General features: G+C 52.9%; 1 protein-coding gene across 1 annotated transcript in view; it reads right to left on the bottom strand.

Annotated features, from left to right (window-relative positions):
• RHPN2 (rhophilin Rho GTPase binding protein 2) overlaps positions 1-12,165 on the bottom strand; it is an 87,032-nt gene extending 74,867 nt beyond the window's left edge. Inside the window, exon 1 of the mRNA XM_003915290.2 lies at positions 12,041-12,165. Coding sequence (XP_003915339.2) covers positions 12,041-12,109 — 69 coding nt within the window. The 5' untranslated portion in view covers positions 12,110-12,165. The remainder of the gene's footprint in view (positions 1-12,040) is intronic.
• Between the last annotated feature and the right edge of the window lie 4,666 nt (positions 12,166-16,831).

Raw genomic sequence — 16,831 nt, 5'->3', positions numbered from 1 at the left:
AACTGTATTTCCAGACGAATGATCTGCTTATTTAAACTGGTAGGACACACTCACCAATAGTTTTAACAATTTTTTTTTTTTTTTTTTTAGATGGAGTCTCGCTGTCGCACAGGCTGGAATGTAGTGGTGCGATCTTGGCTCACTACAACCTCCACCTCTCGGGTTCAAGCGATTCTCCTGCCTCAGCCTCCTGAGTAGCTGGGATTACAGGCGTGTATCACCATGCCTGGCTAATTTCTGTATTTTTAGTAGAGATGGGGTTTCACCATGTTGGTCAGGCTAGTCTTGAACTCCTGACCTTGTGATCCGCCTGCCTTGGCCTCCCAAAGTGCTGAGATTACAGGCGTGAGCCATTGCACCCAGACACTCAGCTAATTTTTGTATTTTTTAGTAGAGACGTGGTTTCACCATGTTTGCCAGGCTGGTCTTGAGTTCCTGACCTCAGGTGATCTGCCCACCTCAGCCTCACAAAGTGCTGGGATTACAGGTGTGAGCCACCGTGCCTGGTCTCTTGTTTTTATTTTTGACACAGGATCTCACTCTGTTGCCCAAGCTGGAGTGCAGTGGCACGATCTCTGTTCACTGCAGCCTCAACATCCCAGGGCTCAAGCAATCCTCCCACCTCAGCCTAAGAAGCTGGGACTACAGGTCCACACCATCGCACCTGGCTAATTTTATTGTATTTTTTGTAGAGACAGAGTTTTGTCAATGCAGCCCAGGCTGGTCTTGAACTCCTGAGCTCATGTGATCCGCCCACCCTGGCCTCCTAAAGTGCTGGGATTACAGACGTGAGCCACTGCATCCAGCCTTGTTTTTGACCGTCTCCCCTTTTTTCTTTTTTTGACATGTTGCTCTGTTACCCAGCAGGCTGGAGTGCAGGGGCACAATCTTGGCTCACTGCAACCCCCACCTCCCAGGTTCAAGTGATTCTCCTGCCTCAGCCTCCCGAGTAGCTGGGATTACAGGCACACAGCACCACGCCCAGCTAATTTTGCATTTTTAGTAGAAATGGGGTTTCACCACGTTGTCCAGGCTGGTCTCCAACTCCTGAACTCAAATGATCCTCCTGCCTCGGACTCCCAAAGTGCTGGGATTACAGGAGTGAGCTACCGTGCTGGTCCCCTTTTCTCTTGTTACAATCAAATGGAAACTTGGCCATAGGGAATTCCGAGGGTCTGAATGGGCAGCCCCGAGGGACTTGCATCATTTACTGTGGTGTCTCCGTCCCTGGTGCTCTAAGTGGGGGACCTTGTCCTCACCTGGCACCCATTACTGCTGCTCTGCCAGACACCCAGCCGCTGGCTGAGCAGTACCTGCAGTTCAACTGTGTCCAATTCGACTGGCTACCTCCAATGCAGCCTTTGTGTCACGGGACTCTGGTACCTGAGCCAAAGGAGGAAGTGTTGATCAGGCCAAAGCCAATGCCCAGTACCATCAGGTGGTGTCGTGGCAACCATCCAAATAGCCCCAGGAAACAAGGGACATTTACAGTGTTACAGGTCATCACGTTGTCTCTCCTCTGAGTCACCCTGAAAATTCTGTTTCTGCCAGGGGACACCTCCCAGCCATGATCCCACACTTGAGAACTGTTGGTCAGGCAGGCCCTCGAGGCTGATGGCGGATACCATGCAGCTGGGCAGACCCTCTCCAAGGACATAGTCAGCCTGGATCCAGCCTGGCCTTCAAGACCTGGCTTAGGGCTGGGTGCAGTGGTTCACATCTGTATTAGTCCACCACTGAGAAGGGAGGATCGCTTGAGGCCAGGAGTTCAAGACCAGCCTAGGCAACACAGTAAGACCCCATCTCTACAAGAAAAAAAAAAAAAAATCAGCCAGGTGTGGCGATTTTTAATCACACCTGTAGTCCCAGCTACTTGGGAAGCTGAGGCAGGAGGATCACTTGAGCCCAGGAGGTCAAGATTACAGTGAGCTACGACAGTGCCACTGCACTCCAGCCTGGGCGACAGAGCCAGGTTCTGTCACCTTAAAAAAAAAAAAATACTGATTTAGACCATGATGGGGAATCAGGAATGGGGTTGGCATCACCAGCCTTTACTCTCCTCCGCCTTCCTCCCTCTCCACCTGGAAACTGACTCAAGGCTTCAAGGGGATGGATCTAAACAGCCGGAGGGGTGGTATCAGTACCAATAGAGCTGGAGCTGCTGATCCCACATGACCCAGGCTGTGCCTGGTGGACTCAGCCCATCAGCAGGCTTCCTCATCCACATGTGCGCTCATAAAGGATGCACACAAGTGTCTACCATGAAATTAGCCCTTGCTAAGATGAATGCTGCTCATTCATCAAAGAGCAGATCCCTGCTCCTTGCAGAGAGAAGACTGCAAGGAGCTTCTGGGTTAAAAAAAAAAAAAAAAAAAATTATCCTTCTTTCTCTGCCGGAGCCTCCAGGAAGCCCAGCATCAATAGGGACCATAAACCAGGACACAATGAACTCGGAGGCCCTGTCCAGCCTGGAGGTTACTGTGAATAAGAAACTTCTCCTACAGCTCTTGAGTAAAAACAATAGAGCTAAATTCATTTTGGGGCATTAGCATTCCCAAAGGATGAAGAGGCAGAGATAAGAAGTGACAATGCCTCACTGTGTACTCACTCTCCTCTTCCACATAGTGCCAAGACTTTTCATTTTGGGCCTTTCAACGGCTCTGGGGAAAGGCTTTCTCTAGTTTGTTTCCAGCTGCTTTTCTTTCTTTCTTTTTTTTTTTTTTTGAGATGGTGTTTTTTTGCTCTTGTTGCCCAGGCTGGAGTACAATGGCGCGATCTCAGTTCACCGCAACCTCCGCCTCTCAGGTTCAAGTCATTCTCCTGCCTTAGCCTCTCAAGTAGCTGGGATTACAGGCATGTGCCACCGCACTCGGCTAATTTTGTATTTTTAGTAGAGATGGGGTTTCTCCATGTTGGTCAGGCTGGTCTCGAACTGCCAACCTCAGGTGATCCACCCGCCTCGGCCTCCCAAAGTGCTGTGATTACAGGCGTGAGCCACCACTCCCGGTCTTCCAGCTGCTTTTCTTCATGGCCAAGAACAGATTTTCCTGTGAGTTTTAGTACTATGGGGTACAGGGGCAGTCACAGAAAAGGAATCTCTATCAGGATGCAGCAGTCTAGAAATTACATTACTCTGCATTTAACTACAGGCCAGAGCACAATAATTCTTCCAAGATTTTCAGTAGGAAGAGCATAAAAATCTGGGGAAAAGAAGTTGCATTTCCATTCCTTATAAGTTGAGAAAGTAATTTATAGTAACCTTACAGAGCTGTACCTGTTTAAACACAGTAACATAATGAGAAAGAAGAAAATACAGTGAGAAGCCAGGGAAAGCTGGGTGCGGTGGTTCATGCCTGTAATCCCAGCACTGTGGAAGGCTGAGGCTTGGGCCCAAAGAGTTCGAGACCAGACTGGGCAACATAGTGAGACCCTGCCTCTACAAAAAAATTTAAAAATTAGCCAGGCTTTGTGACTCATGCGTGTTGTCCCAGCTACTCATGAGGTTGAGATAGGAGGATTGCTGGAGCCAGGGAGGTTGAGGCTGCAGTGAGCTATGATCATGCCACCGCACTTCAGCCTGGATGACACAGCAACACTCTGTCAGGAAAAAAAAAAGAAGAAAAGAAAAGAAAGAAAAAAGTGAGAGACATGATTTTATAATAGACCTGAGGCTGGGCATGGTGGTTCACGCCTGTAATCCCAGCACTTTGGGAGGCCAAAGCGGGCAGATAACCAGAGGTCTAGAGTTCGAGACCAACATGAAGCTAATTTACTAAAAACACAAAATTAGCCAGGCATGGTGGCACATGCCTGAGGCACATCACTTGAACCCGGGAGGCGGAGGCTGTGGTGAGCCAGGACCGTGTCACCGCACTCCCGCCTGGGTGACAGAGTGAAACTCCATCTCAAAAAAAAAAAAAAAAAAAAAAATAGACCTGAAAGGTTTCTTTTTTCAGAGACCTCCGAAGGTGCCAGCCCAGACCAGGAGGTCTGTACTGGGGGGGTGTCCATTTCCAACCTGAGGCTAAGTTATGTCTTGAGGCTCTGTACAGCCAAGTCACCCTACCTGATTCCAAAAAGACCAATTAACAAGGGGACTCCCGGGCTGGGTGCGGTGGCTCACGCCTGTAGGGAGGCTAAAGAGGGCGGATCACCTGAGGTTGGGAGTTTGAGACCAGCCTGACCAACATGGAAAAACCCCGTCTCTACTAAAAATACAAAAATTAGCTGGGCATGGTGGCACATGCCTGTAATCCCAGCTACTGGGGAGGTTGAGGCAGGAGAATTGCTTGAACCCGGGAGGCGGAGGTTGTGGCGAGCTGAGATTGTGCTATTGCACTCCAGCCTGGGCAACAAGAGGGAAACTCTGTCTCAAAAAAAACAAGGGAGGCCGGGCGCTGTGGCTCATGCCTGTAATCCCAGCACTTTGGGAGGCCGAGACGGGCGGATCACGAGGTCAGGAGATCGAGACCATCCTGACTAACACGGTGAAACCCCGTCTCTACTAAAAATACAAAAATTAGCCGGGCGCGGTGGCGGGCACCTGTAGTCCCAGCTACACAGGAGGCTGAGGCAGGAGAACGGCGTGAACCGGGGAGGCGGAGCTTGCAGTGAGTGGAGATCGCGCCACCGCACTCCAGCCTGGGCGACAGAGCAAGACTCCATCTCAAAAAAAAAAAAAAACAAGGGGACTCCCTCCATCCTCCACCAGTGACTGTGTTACACATTCAGGATCCACACCCAGCCCACATAAGGGACTTCTGAGCAATTAGGTGCACAAAACACAGTTGAAGCTCTGATTAAGGCCTGTGGACCACCCCCACTTTTTGCTCTCTAAAGCCAAGAGGCTCATTCCAGGCCAGGCACGGTGGCTCACACCTGTAATCCCAGCACTTTGGGTGGCCAAGGCGGGCGAATCACTTGAGGTCAGGAGTTCAGGACCAGCCTGGACAACATCGTGAAACACCATTTCTACTGAAAATACAAAGATTAGCTGGACATGGTGGCAGGTGCCTGTAATCCCAGCTACTTGAGACGCTGAGGCAAGAGTATTGCTTGAACCCTGGAGGCGGAGGATGCAGTGAGCTGCGAGTGCACCACTGCACTCCAACCTGGGCAACAGAGCAAGACTCCATTTCAAAAAGACAAAAAAGGCCAAGAGGCAGATTCCTTTTCAAGCATGGCCGGAGCTATTCCAACAAAGCACCAACTCCCAGCACTGCTCAGCACTCCAGGAAATGAGACCTGCTGGGAACTGCTGCCAAAGAAACCATATCAAGTCAGGGTCCGGAGTGCCCCAGAACCTAACCAGGGGTCAGGCACCGAGCTGTCACACCATAAATCCTTTTCGGATGAATGGAGCATAATGTCATTCTAAAGAAAAGGGGAGGGAAGGCATGACACAGAGAACAGGATGAAAGAGAAGCCTGACTTCAGTGGAAATTCATTTGATCCTTAAGTGTGCACAAAATCCCAACAGTCGCCAGGCGCGGTGGCTCACGCCTGTAATCCCAGCACTCTGGGAGGTCGAGAAGGGCAGATCACGTGGTCAAGAGGTTGAGACCATCCTGGCCAACATGGTGAAACCCCAACTCTACTAAAAATACAAAAATTAGCTGGGCATGGTGGTGTGTGCCTATAGTCCCAGTTACTTGGGAGGCTGAGGCAGAAGAATCACTTGAATCCGGGACGCGGAGGTTGCAGTGAGCCGAGATCATGCCATTGCACTCCAGCCTGGCAACAGAGCCACGCTTCATCTCAAAAAAAAAAACAAAAAAAACAAAAATCCCAACAGTCAAAATACAGGACCAGGTGCAGGGACTCACACCTATAATCCCAGCACTTTCAGAGGCCAAGGTGGGTGGATCACTTGAGGTCAGGAGTTCCAGACTAGTCTGATCAACATGGTGAAACCCCGTTTCTACTAAAAAATACAAAAATTAGCCAGGCATGGTGGCGCACATCTGTAGTCTCAGCCACTCGGGTGGCTGAGGCATGAGAATCGCTTGAATCCAGGAGGTGGAGGTTGCAGGGAGCTGAGATTGTGCTACTGGCACTCCAGCCTGGGGGACAGAGCAAGACTCCATCTCAAAAAAAAAAAAAAAAAAAATACAAGGGAAGCCCCCTGCTGGCTCAGCCACCCAATGAATGTAGCAGCTTTTGGCAATCTTCACCCCCTCCTTAACTCTTGGGACCCCTCCCCAGCCCACCTTCTCCCTGAATCTCCAGCCATTCCCCACCCAACTTCTTCACTTTTGTCTTTTCCTTTTTCTTTTTTGTGACGGAGTCTCGCTCTGCTGCTCAGGCTAGAGTGCAGTGGCGTGATCTCGGCTCACTGCAACCTCCACCTCCCGGGTTCAAGCGATTCTCCTGCCTCAGCCTCTGAGTAGCTGGGATCACAGGTGCCCGCCACCACACATGGCTAATTTTTTGTATTTTTAGTAGAGACAGGGTTTCATCGTGTTGGCCAGGCCGGTCTCGAACTTCTGACCTCAGGTGATTCGCCTGCCTCGGCCTCCCAAAGTGCTGGGATTACAGGCATGAACCACTGCACTCTGCCACACCTTTGTCTTTAACCAGCTCTGGGCTTCCACATTCTAAAACAAAGCTGTCTTCTCTTTTCTCAGCTCCCCTCTTTCTCCAGCAATATCTTCCCTGCCCTTCTTCCCCCGTACCCTATCACACTGACTTCTGTCTCCAATTCTCCAACCATGCATTTCCTAACGACTCCTAAAGGACTAAATCCAGGACCTTCCCCACATTCTTCTGACTTGTCAAGCCTCGCTCCACTAACAAGACTGACCTCTCAGCTTCCTAGACCTGGCCACCCTTCTGGCTTTCCTCCCACCTCTCCACCCACCCCTTAAGTGGAGGAACTATTCCCTTCTAGCCCAGATCCTTTCACTCAATACCCCAACTGCCTCCCAATTGGTGCCACCCAAAACTGCATCTCCAGCCAGGGTGCCTGCATGGCTGCCGGGCCCATGGAGCGGGCTCTCCACCTGGACCGCCACGTGGATATCCCATGGGGACCTCAAGTCTACCCATCCACACACTAGCCCCCGTGTTCACCCCATCTCGAGGAGGCACATGACAAGATGCCTCAGGCAGGCATTGTGACTTTTTTTTTTTTTTTTTGAGACAGGGCCTCATTCTGCCGTCCAGGTTAGAATGCAGTGGCGTGATCTCCGCCCACTGCAGCCTGCACCTCCCAGGATCAGCGATCCTCCTGCCTCAGCCTCCTGAGTAGCTGGGACCACAGCGGGGTTCCACCACACCTGGCTAATAGGCAGGCATTTTGGATTATCATTGGCAGCTCCTTCCCTGCCATAACCTGTTATATCAGTTCTTTCCCTCTCTGCCAGATACTGCCTTTCTCCAGCTTTATCATTCCAACCCCTTCGTCACTGGAATCCCTGCTTTCAGTGTGGACCCCTGGTCTGAGCTAAGGGTGCAAGCTGGTGGAAAGAACAGGTGATTTTTTTTTTGAGACAGGGTCTCACTCTGTCATCCAGGCTGGAGTGCAGTGACGCGGTAACAGCTCACTGCAGCCTCGACCTCGTGGGCTCCGGATATCCTCCCACCTCGGCCTCCTGAGTATATGGGATTACAGGAACACACCACTATGCCAGGCTGATTTTTAAACTTCTTGTAGAGATGGGGTCTTGCTATGTCGCCCAGGGTGGGTTTGAATTCCTGGCCTCAAGCAATCCTCCCACCTTGGCCTCCCAAAATGCTGGGATTACAGGTGTGAGGCACTGCACCCCACTCACAGCACTTTCTGTCACTGACTGCATCATCAGTAGTCCATAACAGAGAAGGAAGGGCAAAGATGATAGGTATTACAAGGGGCTAAATCCTCCCTATGCCTCCCTGCCGGGCTCCACCATAGCTTCTTTCCCATCCCCCACCCATTCACCATTCAGGTGTCAAAGCGGTCTTTCTCTTACACAAATCTCACAGGTCTGGTCCTGCTTTAAATACTTTGATGGATTCCACAGTTCCCAGGTCAAGCAAGATGCATGACCCTGAACTGCCTGGCTCCCACTAACACCTCCACAACCTGGGGATGCCTACAAAGCACTCACAAGTCCACAGCTCTGTCCAAGTTGTTCCCTCTTCCTGAAGGGCTCTTCCTCCCCTTTCATCTGGACAGCACCTGCCTTTCTTTTTTTGCGGGGTGGGTTGGGGGGAACAGAGTCTCGCTCTGTCACCAGGCTGGAGTGCAGTGGTGCGATCTCGGCTCACTGCAACCTCCGCCTCCCAGGTTCAAGGGATTCTCCTGCCTCAGTCTCCCGAGTAGCTGGGATTACAGGCACCTGCCACTACACACAGCTAATTTTTGTATTTTTAGTAGAGACAGGGTTTCACCATGTAGGCCAGGCTGGTCTCAAACTCCTGACCTCAAGTGATCCACCCGCCTCAGCCTCTCAAAACACTGGGATTACAGGCATGAGCCACTGCGCCTGGCCAGCACCTGCCTTTCATTCGTTTTGTTTTGTTTTCATTTTATTTTTTTAAATTTTTTATAGAGCCAGGGTCTTGCTATGTTGTTCAGGCTGGTCTGGAACTCCTGGCTTCAAGAGATCCACCTACCTTGGCCTCCCAGACTACCGGGATTACAGGTGTGAGCCACCACACCTAGCCCTCATTTGCTTTAGGTCATACTGGCTCAGGTCATAGATCAGGAAAGATTCAGCGTCAACACCTTTTATTTTCCTAGGACAAACAGACTCTTTGAACTGGTATGACTTAACACGGAGTAGCACAACAATCGTTCCAAGGTCTCATTTTCAAAATTGACGGTTTTAATTGTAAAGCAATGATTCCTCTTATTTTCTACCCTTGATTCTCTCATCCAACACCAGAGAAACTGCATCTAAAAAACACCCCACTTTAGGAGGCCAAGGTGGGCGGATCACCTGAGGTCAGGAGCTCAAGAACAGCCTGGCCGACACGACGAAACCTTGTCTCCACCAAAAATACAAAAGTTAGCCAGGCGTGGTGGTACGCGCCTGTAGTCTCAGCTACTGGGGAGGCTTAGGTGGGAGAATCACTCAAAACTGGTAGATGGGCCGGGCGCGGTGGCTCAAGCCTGTAATCCCAGCACTTTGGGAGGCCGAGACGGGTGGATCACGAGGTCAGGAGATCGAGACCTTCATCCCATGTAACACGAAACCCTGTCTCTCAGCTAAGAAATACAAAAAACTCCAGCCATGTAGGTGGCGGAAGGCCTGTAGTCCCAGAAGCACTGAGGCTGAGGCCGGAGAATGGCGTGAACCCGGGAGGCAGGAGCTTGCAGTGAGCTGAGATCCGCCACTGCACTCTAGCCTGGCTACAGAGCTTAGACTCCGCTCTCAAAAAAAGGCCGGGCTGCGGCTCCAAGCCTGTAATCCCAGCACTTCTGGGAGGCTTCTAGGACGTGGGATCACCAGGTCAGGAGATCAAGACTATCCTGGCTAACACGCAGGAAACCCCGCCCCTACTAAAAATACAAAACACAGCGCAGATGTATGGATGCCTGTAGTCCCAGCTTACTCGGGAGCTGAGGCAGGAGAATGGCGTGGAACTCCGGGAGGTGGAGCTTGCAGGTGAGCTGAGATCCGCCACTGCACTCCAGCCCAAGGGCAGAGCCGCAGACCCGCCTCAAAAAAAAAAAAAAAAAAAAAAACTGGTAGATGGAGGCTGTAGTGAGCCAGATCGCGGCCACTGCACTCCAGCCTGGGCAACAGAGTGAGACTCCAGTCTCAGGAAAATAGCCAAATAATAAATAAAGCCAGGCGCAGTGGCTCACGCCTGTAATCCCAGCACTTTGGGAAGCTGAGGTAGGTGGATCACTTAAGGTTAGGAGTTCAAGACTAGACTGGCCAACACGGTGAAACGCCATTTCTACTAAAAATACAAAAAATCAGCCAGGCGTGGTAGCAGGTGCCTGTAATCCCAGCTACTTGGGAGGCTGAGGCAGAACTGCTTGAACCCGGGAGGCAGAGGTTGCAGTGAGCCAAGATCACACCACTGCACTCCAGCCTGAGCAACAGAGTGAGTGAGACTGTCTCATAATAATAATAATAAGTAGATAAATAAATGAAAAACACCCAACTGTGCACCTTTCCCAGCTCTCTTGCCATTCACTCTTTCCCAGAAGGGAGCAATAAGTCCTTCCCTGGGCTCACAGGCATGGAGGGCTCCCACGGGAAAACGTGTTCTGGGAGGCTTGGCACCAACCCTCACAGGTGTGCTCCTCTCGATGCCATTTTCCCCCAGGTGCTGCTGGAGTTCCAGAGCTACACCTGCTCAGAGAACAATTTGGGGAGGAAAAGTCCCAGAAAGAGGCAGCAACTTGCGGGAGGACACACAGCAATTTTGTGGGAGTGGCTGTCAGGCCCCGAGGACAGACACAGGAATTCCCAGGCCAGGCCCTCCTCCTGCAATTCCATGGCCTGTGATCCTCCGTCCCAAACGCCACACATAATTAGAAGTTATAATCCTGTAATTCCATGATGACATCTTTGAACTTAAATATACCTCAAAACTACTTTTTTTTTTTTTAATGCTAAAAGCAACTTCACAAAAAAGAAGTTTTCCCACTCTGTCCCACACTGTCCTGCCCAGGACGCCTCACCAGTGAGCAAAGCCCAAAGTCTCTCTGTGTCACCGGGGAGAAGGAGGAAGATACCAAGACTATTTAGGAACTGGATCCTAAGGCTCTGAACAATTAAGAATTGATTCGTTTATGGGAAAGTTTCACTTCCCTGTTTATAATTATGCACTGTCGTATCTATTATAAAAACGAAGATCAACAACAATCTCTCCATCCACTCAGGGATCACTGGCCAAGGGCCAAAAGCTATTTTTAGACTTGCTCGGGACCTAGAGGGAGGAAGGCGTGGAAGGTATCACCATGACTCCCGGCTCCAAAGCATCTTTGTAGCCCAGGCCCTGCCGCCTGCGGGTATCCCAGGGCCCCTGCTCCGCAGGCTGGGGTCGCTTTTGAGGGACTGAGCTCCCTGACTGTTATCTTCTGGGCAGAAGTCCGCGGTGTGAGCCCAGGAGCTCCTGAACGTGCCAAGAGCCAGCGAGGCCCGCACCCGCCGCCCGCCGCCAGCCCCCGCCAAGTCTCCCGGACAACAAGACAAATCCGCTTTGGCACACAGTGAGACGCACAAGACCGTGGGCCTCACCTGCAGTGCTCACGCCCTCCTGGACGACCCGGAGCCGGGGAGGGGGCAACGCCAGAGGCTCCCTCCCACCAGCGGCTCTCCCCTGCTCCCTGAAAAGTCCCACAGGCGGACGTTGGAAGCATTTTGGAGGCAAAAAGAGACCGCCGGCCGGACGCAGTGGCTCACGCCTGTAATCCCAGCACTTTGGGAGACTGGGGAGGGAGGATCCCTTGAGCCCAAGAGTTCGCGACCAGTCTGGGCAACAGAGCGATACCCCAGTCCTACAAAAAATTAACGTGGCGAGGTGCCGCGCCTGCAGTCCCAGTTACTCGGGAGGCTGGGGAGGGAGGATCGCTGGAGCCCAGGAAGTCGAGGCTGCAGTGAGCTATAAACGCGCCACTGCACTCCAGCCTGGGCGACAGAGCGCCTAAAATAAATATGAGACCGCCAACCCGCCTGGGATGGTCTGTCTCCACCCGCGCTCCCACCAAGAGCTCCTGCAACGCGCCCAGAGGCCAAGGGCGCCAGCGCAGCCAGGAACGGCTCCTTTCCCCAGGCACCAGGGATCGCAAGCGAGGGGTGGCGGCGGGTGGAGGGGGAGACCCAACCACCCCTCCAGGTCCTCCGCCCGCACCTGCGCGGGGCAGCCACACGCACCTCCCCTACTCCCCGCCCAGCCCCGGATGCCACCTGCCCGGGACGCCGGGTACACCGCCGCCCCCCTCTTCCCCGCCGGCCTCCCTCAGGCCAGCGCCGGCCCAGTGAGCCCCCTCCCCCTCCTGGCCTGGTGGACCCCGACCGCGCGCTCCTACAGCCCCTGCAGGGCCTGGGGGAAAGGCGGTGTGGGGCCCGCAGTTCCCCGCCCGCCCGAAGTCGCACACCTTCCGAAAGTAGCCGTCGTTCTCCTTCTCCAGCGGCTGGGGGGCCGCGGGCAACAGCGCATCGGTCATGCTGGCGGCGCGGGAGCGGAGGGCGGACTGAAGCTTGGCGGCTGAGACTGGCCGGAGAGGACGTGCGGCCCCGCCCCTCTCCCCGCCCTTCCCCGCCCCTCCACTCCAGTCCCGTCCTGCGGCCCTTCTAGCCCGGCCTGGGGCCGAGCCCGGGAGCTCTGGAGACGCGCCCCGCCCCTTGGCGAGCCCCGAGCCTGCGCCCCTTGCGGCGCTCGTCACCGGAGACCTGTGCCCTGGGCGCGGCGCCTCGGGGTTGTCTCTGGGCGTCGTGGCTGACTCGAGTTTGTGAGCGCCGCGAGAGCGCAGGGAAGGCACGGGGGTCTCAGGGGCCGCAGCGAAGCCCTGGCTGTGGACCTGTGCCCTGCCCTGGAGCCCAGGGAGTCAGTGAGGAGGGCGTGGGTCCAGGCGCGTCCCTCCCGGGTGAAGCCGGCGCGCCGCGGGGGAAGGGGCCAGACTCGACGCCACGTCGAGGGCGCGGCGGTAGCTCTGGGCCCTGGGCCCAGTGGTCTAGAAAAGCTTTTCCCAGGAGGGGAGCCCATGACCGAGGGAGCGTTGATTGCGCCGCCGAGCGCCTTGCCCGGACTACTCGGGCTTGTTGGCATGGGGTCAACTCAGCCGATCCCCCGTCCCCGCTGCAAAGACGAGTGGGATTCGCTGGGCTCGCGGACGGCCCTGAGAGAGGGTACCAGGATGGGTTTTGTGCCCCAGACACGGCGGATGTCCTTGAACACCGATTTTTTTTTTTTTTTTTTAAAGAGATGGGACTTCGCTCTGTCGCCCAGGCTGGAGGTCAGTGTTGCGATCTCGGATCTTTGCAGCCTCGACCTCCCAGGATCAAGCGATGCTCCAGCCTCGGCCTCCCAAGTAGCTGGGACTGCAGGCGCGTGCCAACACGCCCGGCTTTTTTTTTTTTTTTTTTTTTTTTTTTTTTTTTTTTTGAGACAGAGTCTCCCCCTGTCGCCCAGGCTGGAGTGCAATGGCACAATGTCAACTCACTGCAACCTCTGCCTCCCGGGTTCAAGCGATTCTCCTGCCTTAGCCTCCCGAGTAGCTGGGACTACAGGTGTCCACCACCACACCCGGCTAAACTTCAGTACAGACAGTTTCACCTTGTTGGCCAGGCTTGTCTTGAACTCCTGACCTCGTGATCCATCCGCCTCGGCCTACCTCCCTAAGTGCTGGGATTACAGGCGTGAGCCACTGCGCCCAGCTTTTGTTTTTTGGTTGCTGTTGTTAAGGATGCGGAGTCTCACTATGATATCCAGGCTGGCCTCGAACTCCCGACCTTAAGTGATCCTCCCTCGTCAGACTCCCAAAATGCTGGGATTACAGGTGCTCGCCATTGCGCCCAGCCCGGAGCACGGTTCTTCACCACCACTCCAGACTTCGGTTTTCTCGGCTGCAAAATGGGGCTCTTTTATTATTCTTGGATTCTTTTTTTCTCTGGCTGATGGAGGGTAGTAGGACAAAAGTGAGTGTTGGAAAGTAGGGATGAACTTAGTTTAGGAGGGAAAGGGTGACCCATGGGGACAGGGTTTGTATCAGTCTCCCACCAACCTCCTGCTGGCTGCTAGACTCTGTGGGCAGATGCCTGGCGGCACTTGAAGCCAGGACCTTGCCACCTAAGCAGGGACACCCAGTGCGCAGGGCCACGCTCCTCCCGGCCACTGCTTGCTGTTACAACTGCTTCTCCCCCAACAAAGGGACCGCTCTCAGCCGTCGCGATAGATGTCACAGGTCTCAGCTACTCAGGAGACTGTACCCTGTAGTCTCAGCTACTTAGGAGACTGAGGCAGGAGGATTCCTTGAGCCCAGGAAGTGGAGGCTGCAGTGAGCTATGATTGTTGCCACTGCACTCCAGCCTGGGCAACAGACCAAGACTCTGTTCAAAAATTAATAAATAGGCCGGGCACAGCGGCTCATGCCTGTTAATCCCAGCACTTTGGGAGGCTGAGGCGGATGGATCATCTGAAGTCAGGGGTATGAGACCAGCCTGACCAACGTGGTGAAACGCGGTCTCTACTTAAAAACAAAACAAAACAAAAAAAAAAAAAAACATTAGCTGGGCCTGATGGCACACGCCTGTGATCCCAGCTACTCGGGAGGCTGAGACAGGAGAATTGCTTTAACCTGGGAGGTGGAGGTTGAAGTGAGATGACATTGGGCCATTGCACTTCAGCCTGGGCAACAAGAGCGAAACTCCGTCTCAAGACAATAATAATAATAAAATAAATAAATAAATAGGCCGGGCACAGTAGCTCACACCTGTAATCCCAGCACTTTGGGAGGCCGAGGCAGGAGGATCAGGAGGTCAGGAATTTGAGACCAGCCTAACCAACATGGTGAAACCCGTCTCTACTAAAAATACAAAAATTAGCCGGGCATGGTGGCATGTGCCTGTAATCCCAGCTATTCAGGAGGGTGAGGCAGAAGAATCGCTTGAATGCGGGAGGCGGAGGTTGCAGTGAGCCCAGATCACGCCACTGCACTCCAGCCTGGGCAACATAGTGAGACTCTGTCTCAAATAAGTAAGTAAATACATAAATAATGTAAAAAATAAAAAGGATGAAGAGTAAGAAAAGGACGCGTGGTGTTAAAGACACACCAGCCCACCCAAAGACTCCCTCCTGAGCATCTTCAGAAGAAAGGGGCACCTCTCCGTGTGAGTCCCAGCGGGGCATCTCCTGGCCATATGAGCCGTCTGAGTGTCAGTGCTTGGGGCTGCAGCTGTGCAGAACCAGGCATCGTTAGACATTCTCATGACTCATCGCAGTGGTACCCCACATGTCTGTTCTTTTTTTTTTTTTTTGAGACGGAGTCTCGCTCTGCCACCCAGGCTGGAGTGCAGTGGCTGATCTCAGCTCACTGCAGCCTCGCCCTCCTGGGTTCATGCCATTCTCCCCTGCCTCAGCCCCTCCTGGAGTACTTGGGATCACAGTGGCCGGCCACCGCGCCTACTGGGGTTTTTTGTATTTTTAGTAGAGACGGGTTTCACCAAGTGGTTAGCCATAGGATGGTCTCGACCTCCTGGACCTCGCGGATCCACCTGTCTCGGCCTCCCAAAGTGCTGGGATTACAGGCTTGAGCCACCGCCTGGCCATGTCTGTTCTTTTTATCTGATCCCACTATGACCAGGAATTAGAACTGCTGCCGCTGACCCAACAGGACAGCAGCATCCTCACTTCCCATTTGTCAACCCCATTGTGTCTGTGCAACAAGAACTACCCATGAGCCTCTGCAAAGTACTAACAAAAGAGCTGGGTGGGAAACTGAGCTATGCAAAGATTAAAATCTCAACTGCAAACAACTGTTTTGTTAAGTCTCCTTTACTATCTGGTTTAGGCCAGCAGGTGGCTGCCTGTCCAGGGACTCCAGTTCTCCAAGTAGAATTCAAGTGTCACGTCCTAAGACCTTCTTTGCTGACAAAGGAATGTTGGTTTTGAGGATAACCCTGACATACACCCTCTTGGGAATTCAATAGTTTACAAATTAAATGCAGAAATTATAAGATAATCCTTTGAACGAATAAAAATCACTCGCAAATATTAACCTAACTTTGCAATTTTTTTTCTTTTTGAGACGGAGCTCCCCTCTGTCACTTCCAGGCTGGAGGCCAAAGGACATGCACCTCAGCTCAATGGCTAACCTCCCTCCACCTCCCAGGCTCATGATTCCTCCTGCCTCAGTCTCCCTAGTAGCTGGGATTACAGGCATGCGCCACCATGCCCTGCCAATTTTTGTATTTTTAGTAGAGATGGGGGTTTCAGGCATGCTGGCTTGTGGCTGGTCTTTGAACTCCTGATCTCAGGTGATCCACCCTCGCCTCCCAAAGTGCTGGATTGCATGCATGAGCCACTGTGCCTTGGGCCCATTTTGGCGCATTTTTGTAAAAATAAGTCTTAGAAATTGCCAGGCTCCAGTGGCTCTACCTGTAATCCCAGCACATTGGGGAGGACAACGCAAGAGGATCACTTGAGCCCAGGAGTTCAAGACCATCCTGGGAGGCCATACTGGAAACATCCATCTCTACAAAAAATTTGACCTAGATGAGCATGGCTCAGTGGCTCATGCCTGTAACCCCAGCACTTTGGGAGCTGAGGCGGAGGGATCACTCTAGGTCAGAAGTCTGAGACCAGCTCCGGCCAGCCATGGTGAAACCTCTGTCTCTACTAAAATGCAAAAATTAGCTTTGACGGGTGGCAGGCACCTGTGATCCTGAGCTACTCAGGAGGCTGAGGCAAGAGGAATTGCTTGAACTGGAGGTGAGGCTACAGTGAGCCGAAAGATCAAGCGCTTACAGCAAATTTCAAATTGGCAACAGGAGGACTCCATCCAAAAGCCGTGAGCTGCAGCAATGCCTGCAGTTCCAGCTACTCAGAAGCCTGAGGGCAGGAGGATTCTTGAGCACAAGAGTTCAAGACTGCAGGAGCCGATTATACCACCGCATTCCAGCCTGGGCTACAGAGCAAGCATCCCTGTCTTATAAAGCAAATAAAATTGGCTGAAAGCGGCGCGGCTCACACCTGCAATCCCAGCACTCCCCTTTGGTAGGCTGGGGGTGGGTGGACTACGCAGGTCAGGAGATCAAGACCATCCTGGCTGCGAGGAAACCCTGTCTCTACTAAAATACAAAAAATTAGCCAGGCAAGGCCGGGCGCTGTGCAGTCTTCAAGCCTGTAATCCCAGCACTTTGGGAGGCCGAGACGGGCGGATCACAGGTCA

The sequence above is a fragment of the Papio anubis genome, chromosome 20 (genome assembly GCF_008728515.1).
Source record: "Papio anubis isolate 15944 chromosome 20, Panubis1.0, whole genome shotgun sequence".
Lineage (NCBI taxonomy): Eukaryota > Metazoa > Chordata > Mammalia > Primates > Cercopithecidae > Papio > Papio anubis.
Note: the sequence above shows the minus strand (reverse complement) of the source record. Positions and strands in the feature narration are given on the sequence as shown.